The sequence below is a fragment of the Lepisosteus platostomus genome, chromosome 3 (assembly GCF_059453375.1).
Source record: "Lepisosteus platostomus isolate fLepPlt1 chromosome 3, fLepPlt1.hap1, whole genome shotgun sequence".
NCBI lineage: Eukaryota > Metazoa > Chordata > Actinopteri > Semionotiformes > Lepisosteidae > Lepisosteus > Lepisosteus platostomus.
The window spans coordinates 33,170,553-33,184,168 of NC_142613.1; the positions used below are offsets into that span (position 1 = coordinate 33,170,553).

General features: G+C 37.7%; 1 protein-coding gene across 2 annotated transcripts in view; it reads left to right on the forward strand.

The window, feature by feature from the left end:
• Positions 1–5,189: 5,189 nt before the first annotated feature.
• The window catches only part of phip (PHIP subunit of CUL4-Ring ligase complex), a 76,867-nt gene continuing 68,440 nt past the window's right edge, over positions 5,190–13,616 (forward strand). For both annotated transcript variants that reach the window (XM_088625335.1, XM_088625336.1), the window contains exons 1-7: positions 5,190–5,565; positions 5,689–5,747; positions 5,833–5,862; positions 6,013–6,072; positions 8,889–9,039; positions 9,746–9,844; positions 11,677–11,837. In XM_088625335.1, the coding sequence (XP_088481461.1) occupies positions 5,526–5,565; positions 5,689–5,747; positions 5,833–5,862; positions 6,013–6,072; positions 8,889–9,039; positions 9,746–9,844; positions 11,677–11,837 (600 nt within the window). In that variant the 5' untranslated portion in view covers positions 5,190–5,525. The remainder of the gene's footprint in view (positions 5,566–5,688; positions 5,748–5,832; positions 5,863–6,012; positions 6,073–8,888; positions 9,040–9,745; positions 9,845–11,676; positions 11,838–13,616) is intronic.

Below are 13,616 nucleotides of genomic sequence, written 5' to 3' on the forward strand. Positions count from 1 at the left end.
TATTAGCTTGCACCTGATAAAATGGGATATTTGGTATTCATTCAATCATCTAGCATTTTTAACATATAAAACAACAGCTTGTCCATTCTAGCCTGTACCCTTCATTACTAGCAGCCTTGTGTAAGAGTAGTAAATTAAAAGGAAACAAGTTATTTGTAGAGGTAATGCTCTGACATTTTAGTTTGTACTACAGAAGAAAGGTTTGTGAATTTTACCAAATCTGTTGTAATAGATTAATGCTCCTCCTTTTAATATTATGAGGATTATGCAGTATAAGCTTCCCACGTTGTACATCATACAGTTATGAGTGCATAAGAGAGAAAAAAAATAGTAGCTTGCAAAGTTCGCAGTTTGGGCTCTACTGAACAAATGTATAAAAAGAGACAGACTTTGCTAACGTCAAGAAGAGTTTTTTACAATGTTGCCTCCATGTCAATGTGTTAACATGTTGCAAGACCTTAAGCCCAGGGAATGATTGTACTGCGATTAATGCTACTCTACGCTCCAGTCTGCTTCAATATAAGATTTTGCTTCAACCAGCTCCTTAATTATTTCATTGGAATGTAATTGGTAATTAGCAGGACCAGTATATCAATTAAAGAACTGGTTGCATGAAAGTACTGCAGTTCAGCAGATCATAAGGCCTGCAAGTCGAGTAGCTCTGGCACAGGTGATTCCACTACCCAGGCTGTGATAGAAAATGGTAGAAACAGCTTTTTAACCAGTTTACCTGGAGTAAGGCTCTGTGCAATGGAGTCAAGGAGGCAAGGAGCAATCCTGCCCCCTAGTGAATGTAACATTGTAGTACAGGGGGCTTTTCCAAATCTTACAGCATCACCTACCAACAATTTTAAAATGCCATTGTGATGGCATGTTACATTTTTGGGTTATTGCTGTGCAGGTTTGAAACATAAATGGCCAAAAAGAGAATTTGCATATTTTAATAGATCAGATGAATTCAGTAAGAAGTAGTCAGTCGTGCAAACTAGTAATGTTTCAGCTTATATTCCATAGTCAATGTACAGAATACATGATAATATATCAAAACAGCAGCAGGATGAGTGTGCTAAATGTCTGTCCTTTCAAAAGTGATACATTTGCAAAAATGTTGAACTGTCCTTTTTCTTACAAGTGAGATTTCCTTGTCGATGTCTGTTTTATGTGAGCAGAAATACAAAGATGATAGAAATCCAGAAAGTGAGAAAAGTAATGAATTACATTGCACATTTGAAATAAAGCAACTTGGGCTTGATTCAAAATAATACATTATTTCCCTATAAACAAATTCAGCACAGAATGAGTGAGTTGCTTTCAATCCAGAGGGTGCAAACAATGATGTTTTTTATTTTCTGACCAAATATAACAACAAATGACGATTCCGGGGGAAGCACTGTATAAAATATCAAAGAAATTGCATTACAAGTCTCAAGAAATTAATAAACAAAACCACTGTTGAATAAACTAGAATTTGCAAAAGAAAAGAGCTGTATGACCTGGACCAGATGCACTTACATCTTATTATAGAGGCCTGCAACCAAGCGTGTTTTAAAATTTTCAATAAATCAATTCTTTAGACGCAAGAGAAAGTTTACTATGGTTCAGTCATGTAATTAAGAGCTAAGGCAGAAGGAAAAAGCAAAAGATACTGTCATATTCCAAGCTTGGAGTTGTTCAGCCCATTCAATAATATAAATTATTATTATGTAAATGCTCTTTTTCTAAATATTTTTATCCAAAGCAACTTACATTTGTACTTGTTCAATGGTATAATGATAATGTACCTACGCAATATTTAAGCCCCGTCCTTCCAGCTACAAGGCCAAAACATTACTATGGCTCCTCCATTACTGTCTACTTTAATACAGGAAGCCAGGACCATGTATACAAGAAAGTGACTCTTTTTCTACAGTACCTATACTGTTATTCATTTACTGTTACCCTCACCCTTTTAAGGCAAAAGGTTATCTGAATAAAACTCATGCACACATACAGCAAAACTGGAAATAATGATACAATATCACTCGAAAAGGCAGTAAATAAGAACAGGTCACTCTTTAAAAGATTTAACAATGCTTAGAAAAAAACAAGGCACAGACTGCATTAACTTTGCCAGTTCCTTATTAATGGCTTTAAGCTGCCATGTAATGTCAAATCTTTTTTTTCTGATTTGCCCTTTTAATGTTAAAGTAACATATTTATTCTAATCATTCTGGATTCTAACTTCAGTTTTTGTACATAATGAATGAGGTTTGACTGAGGTTTACCATCACCAAAAACAATTTGTCAAATAAAAAATTGCATAGGCAAAATTTTTTGTACACATATTAAAAAATGTTTTAGATTTGTTGTTTTTTCACTTACTTTCCAGGCTGTATATTTTGTGAAAATAGAGCACATGTACAAAAATATACACAACCAATGTGTTTAAAATCTGTTGAATTATACAGTATTTGATTTTAGCGGCTTCTGACTTAGCATTCTTGCGTATTATTCTCCTTGCGCCTGTTCATTGCCAGTATAGAGTGCGGCTCCCCTGCGGCCCTGAATTGGAAGAAACCGTTAGAAAATGGATGGCGGTTGTATCATTCTGGTGTACATGCAATGTGAATAGTCCTTTGAAACTGTTTCAAGCTTAGATTCAAAGTCAAACGGTTGTGAATAGAAGTCAAAATAGAACAATAATGCCTGGGTTCTCAATCCTAGTCGTAGAGTCCCATACACCTGCTGGTTTCTGTTCCAGCCAAACTCTCAGATACACAACTATTAAGCACCTTGCTAGTTCAATTAAGGCTTCTGTTAAGTACTGTAGGTTAATTAAGATCAGCTGGAATGAAACCCAGCAGTTAAATAGGCCTACAGTACCTGGATTAGGAAACCCTGAAGTAATCCACTCATTCCATGAGTTAATATACTGTAAGTATACTGCTTTAGTTCTGAGCACCTTTCATAGGTGCATATTATTATTATTATTATTATTATTATTATTATTATTATTATTATTATTAGGTGGCACAGTAATTATTATATGTACTAATGAACTGATGTTTGAAATTCCCTGCACATACACCTGCAGATTGAGGCTCAGAAGCATACATTTCTGACATCAACCAACGTAAGAAAAAAAAGGTCTGGGTCCGTAACAACTTGTGAAGTGAGAGAAAATTCCACAGCTGTTGTAGCATACTATTTCATTGTCCATTGCAATTGTTTCGGTTTGCTGTCCAATCCTCATCCATTAGGGACAGTCTATCTGCAGGTTTTAATTCCAATTCACTCCTGCAATACCTTAATTATCTTGTAATTTTGACCAATGTAACTGTAATCCCAGTTTTTCAGGTGCTGCTGCATCATCTGAACTACTGTATAAATAAATATTCCTATAAGATGCCTTAAAACTCCAAATTTAACCTTAAAATGTCATGTACCATTATAAATGGAGAGAAGCATTCACATTAATTTTGTTAATACACCTCAAAGCATACCATTGTACACTATGTACTTTCTTGAAAAATATTTTGTTTGAGTAGACATTTCAATTTGTGTCAAGGTTTGCAATTCAGTTTGATATTCACATTACAAATACAAATAAATATCTCGGATTTCATAAACACGCTGTTTATTGTCATTTTAAATCACACTTTTTGCTGTTTAAACACATTACATTTATGAATTACAGAAACAAGTAAAACAATGAAAGGTTGTTCTTGTAAACGTGTGGCAGTGGAATTTTCAAACAAACAAAATAACAGCAGATGTTTTTTCTATTCATATCTGAAAGGTAAATTTAGTGAACACAAGTGATGTGTTCATGGTTTACAGATCCTCTTTAGACGCAAATTCCAAATTTTCTAAAATTATTTTGCTTTGGGTTACACATACAAAATAGTAAATGGCTGGGAAACAAACTCACTTTGTTTGAAGAGTCTAGTCTGGCATTACAGAAGTTATGCCCACGTTTTGATAAGATTATTTAAATTTTAATAAAATTTTAAAATTACACACTATGCAAGAGAAAATGATAATTATCTAGAAAAGAGTTATAATACCTTCACTGACTACACCTAATAAATGGGAAAAGCATGTGCGTTAATTACAGTAACTATGGTCACAAATTTAGCTTTATGTGTACAGTATACATACTTTGTTGGATAAATGTTTTAGAAATCATGAAATATAAACAATTAGTTAACTCAAAAGTGGAGTAAATGTTAAAATGAATAATGTAGTATTTATGTAGACAAACGCAATTTTTGTTTATTAGTGTTTTGCTACAAATCTTTTTTCATCTTATCGATTAAATCCTATCCATTTCTGGAACATCCAAATCGTTCTTCCTCGTAGAAATATTTTAATTACAGAAAGCAAAACCTCGTATGCTAATCTTAGTATTATCCTTACATAAGTAGCCTGGAGGAAAATATGTTTTTAATAAGGCCTTTCTATTGCTGTCTATTTCAGTGATAATGTTATTTTTCTTTTAAACAACATGTACAGTAAGAAAACCCGTCCGCTGACCAACGACCAATATACTGTGAAAACGGAAGTATTTTAATATATTCGTATAATTTATTTTCCAGTAAATATGATAATATCGCCTCTTCCTCTATTCCTACTTTTAAGTGTGGTATTCTTGTAACTCACGAGGTTTAATTCATTACATTCCCCTGTTTTACAACCCTCCCCCATTTTATTACCAGATTACATTTCGGAAAGAAATGGAGGATTTCTGGAGTGAAGAAATGCCCAACGTTTCTATTGTTAATAGCTATTATTACTACTGCTTAATTACAAATGAAGTTAAAATCTTGAAACAAACCTCACATGAATAAGCTGTAACCTACTTAATGGGTTTTGCGATATATTAAAATATATCTTTCGCTTGTGTAAAACATGGCAGCTGTAAGTTACGAAGTGTAAGCATACGTATGACACTATTGTGTGGGTACGGGTGCCATTTGATTAAAGCAAATCAAAGGAGGACTTCAAGTGTACGCTTCGGAATGCCACGGAAGACGAATATAAATTTGTTACTTTACGGAAAAGCAGTTCATTAATTGCTCAAACGTTTTGTTTTCAGCTCGCTTCCTATTTTTGCTCCAATGTTACAGTTTTCAGCCACCCTCGACGTCCCCGTGTGCGTGCGTAAAAGCCGACTGCGTGGTGTTCCTACGCAGGAGAAGGAGGGGGGGAGAGAGAACAACATAAAAACAACAAAAAATAAATGCAGTCAGCCTCACCTCGACCTTACAATTCACATTATCCAGACTATATATTTTTAAAGAACGCCCAGTTGCGGCGCGGGTGCCCGGTTTGCCCAGGGCGGAGAGCCTGGCGCCCCTCTCGGGGGGACTACATGCCGGAGCGCGGACGGCTCCTTGGCGGCCGGGCCCGCTGGCTGCGCTGGCTGAATGGAGGAGGAGAGACTCTTCCTGGCGAGCGAGCGGTGACAGCTACAGGGCAGACACTGGTGCCCGCTGCACAGCACGGCCGCACGCCGTCTTCTGTATACTCAAACAGCCCCAAAAATGGCTTCTGACAGTAAACACGTCGCGCAGCTCAAATCTGGTGAGTAGAAGGGGATGGCAATGCACCGGCGAAGGTTTTTTTTATTTCTAAAATCTATCCCCCCCCCCCCCCACTCCGACGTCCTCTCTCCTCCTATCTAATGTAATGTTTTTCCCCTCACAGAGCTGTACTTCCTAATAGCCCGATTTTTGGAAGCAGGACCTTGTCAAAATGCAGCTGAGGTGGGTAAATCGGGGTTTTATTAATATATTGTACATTCCCGAGAAAGGATTGGCGTCTGATTTCGTGTTTTTATTTGCCTTCCAGACCCTGATAAAAGAAGTGGAGGAGAAGGAGGTAGGCAGCCCTGAGCTCGCACTGCATCTCGCTGCACTGTACTTTCTGATGTTAATTTCGGACAGATTTCCGATTTAATATTTAAAATATCTCATTGAGCGCATTCTGGGGTGAGATTGACACTGAGATAATGGTGTAATTTCATTTTAGCTTCTGCCGAAAAGAACAGACTGGACGGGAAAAGAACACCCCGGGACTTACGAAAATTTGGTAAGAGATCCCTATAACCGAGAAAAACTTTTTTTAGTGAGCAAAATAAAAATTGAATTTCCCGCAATTTTTAAATCGGGGGAAAAAAAACTTTACATTAAAAAAACGGGGGGAAACGCAAGGGCATCGGGACTAAAGATCCGCGGGGGTGATTTCACAACTTCCAAGGGTCCTGGTGTGCGATTTTGGTGACAGGCGTGCCAAAAAGATTTAAATAGTTTGGAAAAATGTACTAGAAATAAAGATACGTCATGAATGTTGTGTTGTAGGAGCAGAGAGGGACCGGAGGAGGGACTAGAGCGCCAGAGCAGCAGAGCAGTGACTAGAGATGGAGGCGCTCTACTCAACGCGCTCCAGTCGCAGTGTAAAAATACACAACATGATGACTTGACTAGTTAAAATAAAGCATTAGGATCTGACAAACGTGCATTTAGAGTGCGCAGTGAAAAACGTTTTTTTTAAAGGAGAATGACACTTTATAAACGCTCACGAGGAAGTTATTTAGGATTGAAGAAGAAGAAGATGTTTTCCCCCTTTCTCAGGATGGGATTTGCGAGAGGACTTTTAAAAAATTACTGTGCAAGGAAAAGGTAATATGTCATTTAAGATATGATTTCATATGCGGGGTTACATCATCAGAAATCGTGGACTCACCATCTAGTCAGTAGTTATTAAAAATAAAATAAATAAAATCGCATTTGGGCGTTTAAGACACGAAATGGCTGTGTGAAATCTGTTCGGGCAGATCGAAACTTTTGATTTATACAGTGGGAAGCGTTTTTGATGTTTTAAAAAATCTAAATAGAGGAGTTTTCAAACGTTTATTTTATGTTTTGGTAAATCAGGAGGGTACATCGATATGACAGTTACTTGAACTGGAAAACGTAAAGGTCTGTTTTTTTCCGTTTTTATTTTGGCTTGGTAGCTAAATTAAATATGTATTGCCTGATCCCAAATAGAGTAATTAGGCTACCTTGGGAGAAGAAAAGATTAACATAAATTATAATTTTCATTGAACGTTTTTGAATCTCATTTTTGAATTTTCGATTAGCAATCATTGCTTGCAACTGATACTGGCCATCGGAACAGACAAGACTAACGAAATGGGGCAGAGTGAGGTTAAATTAGACAGCTTTATCTCAAAACTGCGAAGTTAAGCATACAAAGACATTATTATTTATCATCGTCTGTAGTCGTATTATTGAGAGCAGCATGTTTCAGTTGTATTTGTTTTATTTTCCGCTTTAAGAATCTCCATGTTCAAATTCATCTGAAGCTAGGGAAAAAAGGCATTTCGGATTTTAATGAAAAACGTAGAACACGATTAACCCCATTTTTGCAGTACTCTCTACTTAATCGATTATTGTAAATATGGTTTGTTATTAAGTATTCTTCGCCTTGAGAAGTCAGCTGTGTGTATGACTAATCGCTTCTTTGGAGTGAATGGCTTGTAAATAAATGTAACCTTGCTGTCGTCGACAGCGTTATGAGCTGTGTGGAAATCCTTGCATGTATAAAATTCGTGTATAGAGCGTATGAATTAATAGCGGGTAACAAACACACTAGCGCCTGTTCAGAACATTAACACTAGCTGCCTTGTTGTTCTGCAGCCATAAGGTGAAGAAGCCCTTTACAGCGATCAGCATCACAACGAAGCTTCGCAACCAATTCCTGCGCAGGAGATAGTATTTCGAAAGCTTGATTTTCTGAAAAGCTAGCTTAGAGACGTACTGTAGCTGAATTTGTATCTTATTACCAAAGGATGTAACCATATGGATCCCCAATACAAATGGCTCGAAACAGCTCACTAACTGTCAAAATATGCGGACTGCAGTAGCGCCTGGAAGTCCGGTTTTGACTGTATTTGCCTACGCCTTCAGTATACTCAATACTGGCCACAGATACAAACAAGGTAATTTTTGGAAACAAATCTAGAGAAATCCACTTATTCCAAAAGCCCTAACGTGGATTTTTCTAAGTACAGAAACACCTAGATTTCTGATGTCGGTTTCATAAATTATTTTTTTGGGTTTAAAAAGTTCTTAAAAAAAGTTCCTCGGGGATGTATGCGGGGGAGGTTGACTGTCGATAGCGCAATCGCATTTTATTAACTATTTTGCAAGATATTTTTCAGTGTGCCTTGCAATTGAAATAAGATGTGTAGATGTTTGAATATTGTGGTTGGTTGAATAGCCACAGAGCTGCATGCTTCTTAGCTTAAGCATGTTTTCTTGTAGCAGATTCCATCCTAATAATTAGATTTAAAGTTTCATTTTTAAATCTTTCAAATCTTTTAAGACTTGAATCTAGGATTCTCGAATCTTGCATTCATCAGAATGTGTGCTTTTTGCAGGATCTTAAAATTGCAGGAAATTAAAATTTTGTCAGAGCGTTTTTAGAAGCCTTTTCAAAAAGGACATTGCAAGGCTTTATTCACTGCTTTTAGCCTTTTGTGTAATCAAAAGAAATTGTTTAAAACCGAAACAGTGCTCTCTGTTTGTTATGATCGCCTCTCTCTGAGCCTCCTTGTAAAGATTTCAGGTTTTTTTTAGATGAACGTTTGAGTAAACGCATACATGATAATGCTGTTGCAAGTGTTCTTCCTGGGTTTTAAATAAGAGAGGCTCTGGGCTCTGAGGCAAGTCATGGCACCAACAGCAGTTTGTCACTGTGGACTATAAGGACAGTAAAAGCAGTTTGAAATTATGGAGTGGAATGAAATGTTTGTCACCTTTTCTCCTCTGCTGACGGAAATACAACAGTCATCCCAATGCTGCCGGTACCCAGCCTGACCTTGTCCTTTCCCTTGCCCGCAGGTGAAGATTTACAGGCACGTTGCTCCGGATCACCTGCTGCAGATATGCCGGTGTATCGGCCCCCTCCTGGAGAAGGAGGTCCCGGCGAGCGTGCCGGGAGTGCAGTCCCTACTGGGAGCCGGCCGCCAGTCTTTGCTGCGCACAAACAAGAGTACGACACGTCGATACATGGGGCTCTTTCTTGAACGAGGCTGAAAGGGGAACCGCAGCGCTGTTTTTATGTTTCGGGGTTAAAAGAATCATCATTGACGAGTGCATTTCAAACCACAGTAAAAGTCAAATATACACCGTGCCGTGTAAAACCTCCATTTTACATCACAAAATAGGTTAAATTTCCAGGTATGCGCAGTGCCATGTTCTGAGATTCAGAACGAGGCAACAAAACTGTGATGTGAAGCGGCCCTATTACACTGTAAACAAGCAGGTTTGTAAACTTACTCTTCACTTAGAAACGGTTTGGTCAATACATGGAACTCACTTGTTAATTCTGCATGCAGATCACGTTGCAACATTTCTGCAGTGAAATATCCGTTGCACAACCTGTACTCATTTGCTCTTATATTGCATTACATTAGTCACTACAGTGACTAGTGAGCAGGAAGGGCCACATCGCGTCACAATTCGTGGGATCTCTCGGTTCTTGACCGCAGCGGGACCAGAGGTCCGCGACAACCCAGCAACTTTCACAGAGTTCCGAGATTTTGTGCTTTAATTCAATATTTGTTATTTCTTTCTACCATCAATGAATTTATGTTGTGACCGAGATTTAATAACCGGTCTGAGAAATCGGGACTGCAGTTCCCCTTGAAAGGCTGGGTGTCTTACTGTGGGGAATCTGTGTTTCTTGTTGGGAACAGGTTGCAAGCACGTTGTGTGGAAGGGATCCGCTCTGGCGGCTCTGCACTGTGGAAGGCCCCCCGAGCCGCCAGTAAACTACGGGAGCCCTCCAAATATCGGTAGGTTGTGAAACATTTTTCAAATGGGAATTCTCTCCTTTTTCTCACCGTAACAGCCAGCTAAGCCTAAACACGAGCATATGACAACATGCCCTCCTTCCCTGGGGTCTTCCGGGTTCTGTTTCAGTGTGAGAAGTCAGTTTAAATAAGCTACCTAATTGTTTCCCTAGTCTTACACAGGACGACTCTTACAATTCCATCCTGAAACGTTCACTTTGTTTAAAGCTAGTTACATATAAAACATCCTGGTGCCTGTGTAGAAGCATTACAGTCATGAGGCTAAATAACTTGGCCAACTATGGAAGTGAACAAAATATAGACGACACTAGAACCTGAAGTTTGGGATTCCTGTGTTAAGATTTTTTATGTATTTTTCATCTAAATAAATGCTGTCAGTTTCCAAGAATAGGGCTTAGTAACTGTTTATACAACATTATCTCATTTTGTTGATAACGCTGGTATGATATTTGTATTCACACCATAAGGACAGTCAAAATTTTAACATTGTCTTTACCTGCATATTGAATCTGTCGTGTAGGCTAGGATCTGAATTGGTGTCTCCTGGTTTCTGTGTTTTAATTAAATGAAGTACCCAGAGAGAATGCTTATCAGGTCTGGAACGTTTGTTTTGGGGAATGACCTAGTTAATAGTGGTGATAAGCTTTCATAATCCTTACAAATAAGAGACTAAACTGAAGAAATTTAATTTCTTTTTTTTTCTTGTGGTGCAAAATCCCTGTGTCAGTGTCAGCTTGATCCATATTGCTCAGAGAAATTGTCTGTTTAATCTAAGAAAGGCTTGTGGTGGTCTTCTCATTTAAAAATTTCTATATTTTCAATATTTGGTGTAACTTCCCCTGTTTTTTATCTTATTGTGAGAATTTCTGTTCAAAATCTAAAAATACCAATAGCAATGAGCCTTCTAGTAGTAATGCTGTTAAATAAGCCGGAACACCTTTTTTGATGAATAATGATTTTGCTCATGTTCATTTTGCTCTTGAACAGATTGCTGGTATGTCCACAATCAATGTTTTAAATTAATTTAAGCAACATTAAATGTTTAATTACATTTTAATAAGAAAGAAGGGCCACAGTGGGGGGGAAAAAAGTGTTGTATATGCAGTACTTGAAATTGTTGGTGTTAGACACTTAAAATATAGTCATTGAATTATTGTGCATTATAATTATGTGATCCCCCACTGCAATTAATAATTATACTTGTATTGTAACAGTTATAATTATTACCATACAATGGCAGTGATCATTATCAGTTCTGTGACTGTTGTCTTGTAGATTATGATCTTTGCGTTTCATGAGGTATTTTATTGGTGTTGGTGGACCAGTAGGTGGCCTTCTTCTCTGTGAAACACCAGTTCAGAGCCAGTGTCTCAGTGTGATGACTGGTGATGTGCTGTCTTTCAGAAGACAGGTTAAACGGATGTCTTAGCGTGGTCACTTAAGATCCTGTGACAAAGTAAGAGCAGTAGCATTTATCCCAGTGCCCTGGCTAAATCTCACTCTAGGCTTGTGCAGTCTGGGCTTCTTCAAGTTCCCAAGCACTGGTTTTGAGATTCTGTCACAGAGGGAAGAGTAGCAAATACTGGCCTCCCAAGCACTGGTTTCTCTCCTCTTCCACTGATCCACTGGAGTGGGACTGCTGGTGCATAGTGGGTGCTTTGTTCATTGCTGGGTGGTGGTTCCCCTCCCATATACATAGGATATTTTGGGATGAAAAGCAATACATGAATGCAGTTGATTATCATTGTATTTATAAATGGGTTGCATGGAGAAAGCTTTCTCCTAAACCGACTTTTCTGATATTTCTTTTACAGTGGAAACAGCATATGGACGTAGACTAAATGGAACTTACAGGCTTGGACAACTTGTCCCTACAGCGGTCTATCAGCATATGAAAATGCACAAAAGGATTCTAGGGCATCTGTCTTCAGTTTACTGCGTAACGTTTGATCGCACTGGCAGGAGGATATTCACAGTAAGTAGCTGTGCTTTCAATTCTTAACTGTGGCTATTAAACTTGCTTAACAGTCTTTTAGAGCCAGTATTATTATTATATTATTATGTATTATTATGTGATTTACTGACAGATTTAAAAATAATGTTCGTTTACTGGCAAAGAAATGCTGTGTCTGCAAATCCCATTGAAGGTAATGTTTCCTGAATTCAGAAGAAGTACATATCAGATCCAGTGGTATTGCAATCATTACTTTGGGAAGAAGGCAGCTGCGATATTTTTATTTTAAAAGCATTGACCTGAAGTGCAATTAATACTGTATACTCAGCAGAGGAAACTTGCTTTAAAACTCTTCTTGAATATTTTGAGCTTGGAAACAGTAAGAGCCCTATATCCAATGACAGTGGCCACCTTGAAATGAAATATGAAATACCACCTCTTACAGCTCAGGCTTCCTGTTTTTTAATATTCCTTTTTACATCTGCAAAATGTAGTTTTCTGTGCTACATTTCTGAATGATTTATAAATATGCAAATGATATCCGTCTCTGCCTCTGTACCTCACATTTGCATTGTAGCTCTGCTGTGCTGACATCACCTATCTTGGAAAAGGCACAAATAATTCGTAATAATCAGTAATGCCAGAGGAGGGTAGTGCATACAAAACTAAGAGAACTTTTTTTCCTTCTCTTGCTTTTACTTTGTGCTGAATGAAATGTGACGAACCGGAGGGATGTGTTTTTTTATATATATACAAAGGCTGTGGGAGTTTGGGACAAGCCACACACCCAGTCATGTTCTTGCGGCCGGTACACTGGCCTCTTTCAAGAAACAGCTGGCTGAGATCCTCAGATCAATCATACACTAACAAACAACCGAGCTAGATGGGCCAAATTGTATCCATTCTTATGGTCTTGGTCAGTATAGATGGAGGTGTTACCCAGCCCATGACATTGAAGACCAGTCTAGTGGCCTTAATATTAAGCCTTCATTGTTCACAACCTACCTGAAAAGTGAACTGCTTGCAAGCTTTGGGTATTGAGGCATGTGGTATCAACAGAACATTTCTCTAGTGCCGCTTCGTGCTGCAGTGGTTAAGACTAAGGCATGTTTATGAATAGTTTAGAACAGTGCTGCACAATGTAAATGTTTGCAAAAAGTGATGTTATTTAAAGAAATAGTAACTACTACTTGGTGTACTGGTACGCAATGCATTGTTTTTCTCGGTCATTCATGTTCTGTAGCACGGTTAAAAATGATTCCTGAGTATCAACATATTTATAATTGTGTTGTGCTTCAGACACCTTTTTTAAAATATGTGGTTCTGCGATGATTCATGTAAGAAGTATCCTGTATTTGAAAAAACCTTTTCTAAAGACAACTTCTCATTTTGAAACGTAAAAAAAAAAACATCTGGTTTTGGCTATTGGGTTTCACACTTATGACTTTTACTCTTTAGATAAGAAAGTCAAGTGTGAGGCTTGTGCAAAGTGAAGAAGTGTGAAACCATACGTTTTTGATCTTTTCTCTTTTTGGAAAAGGTTTGAAGTTGCAAATTGTTCAGAGTTTAACTTCAGAAACTGTGATGTAAAAGGCTTATGCAAATTTAACACTTGGGTAATACTTCTAGAAGGTTTCTTGGCAAAATCTTTTTTATTTTCTGTTTTACAGCTGAATGTGAAAAAAGTGCAGAACGGAAACACATGCCATTTTATAGTGCAGAATTGACAAATTAATGCATTTTATTTTTCCCTCTGTGTAGCTACTAATAAAAACAACATTTCATTTGGTTAGGTTGTGC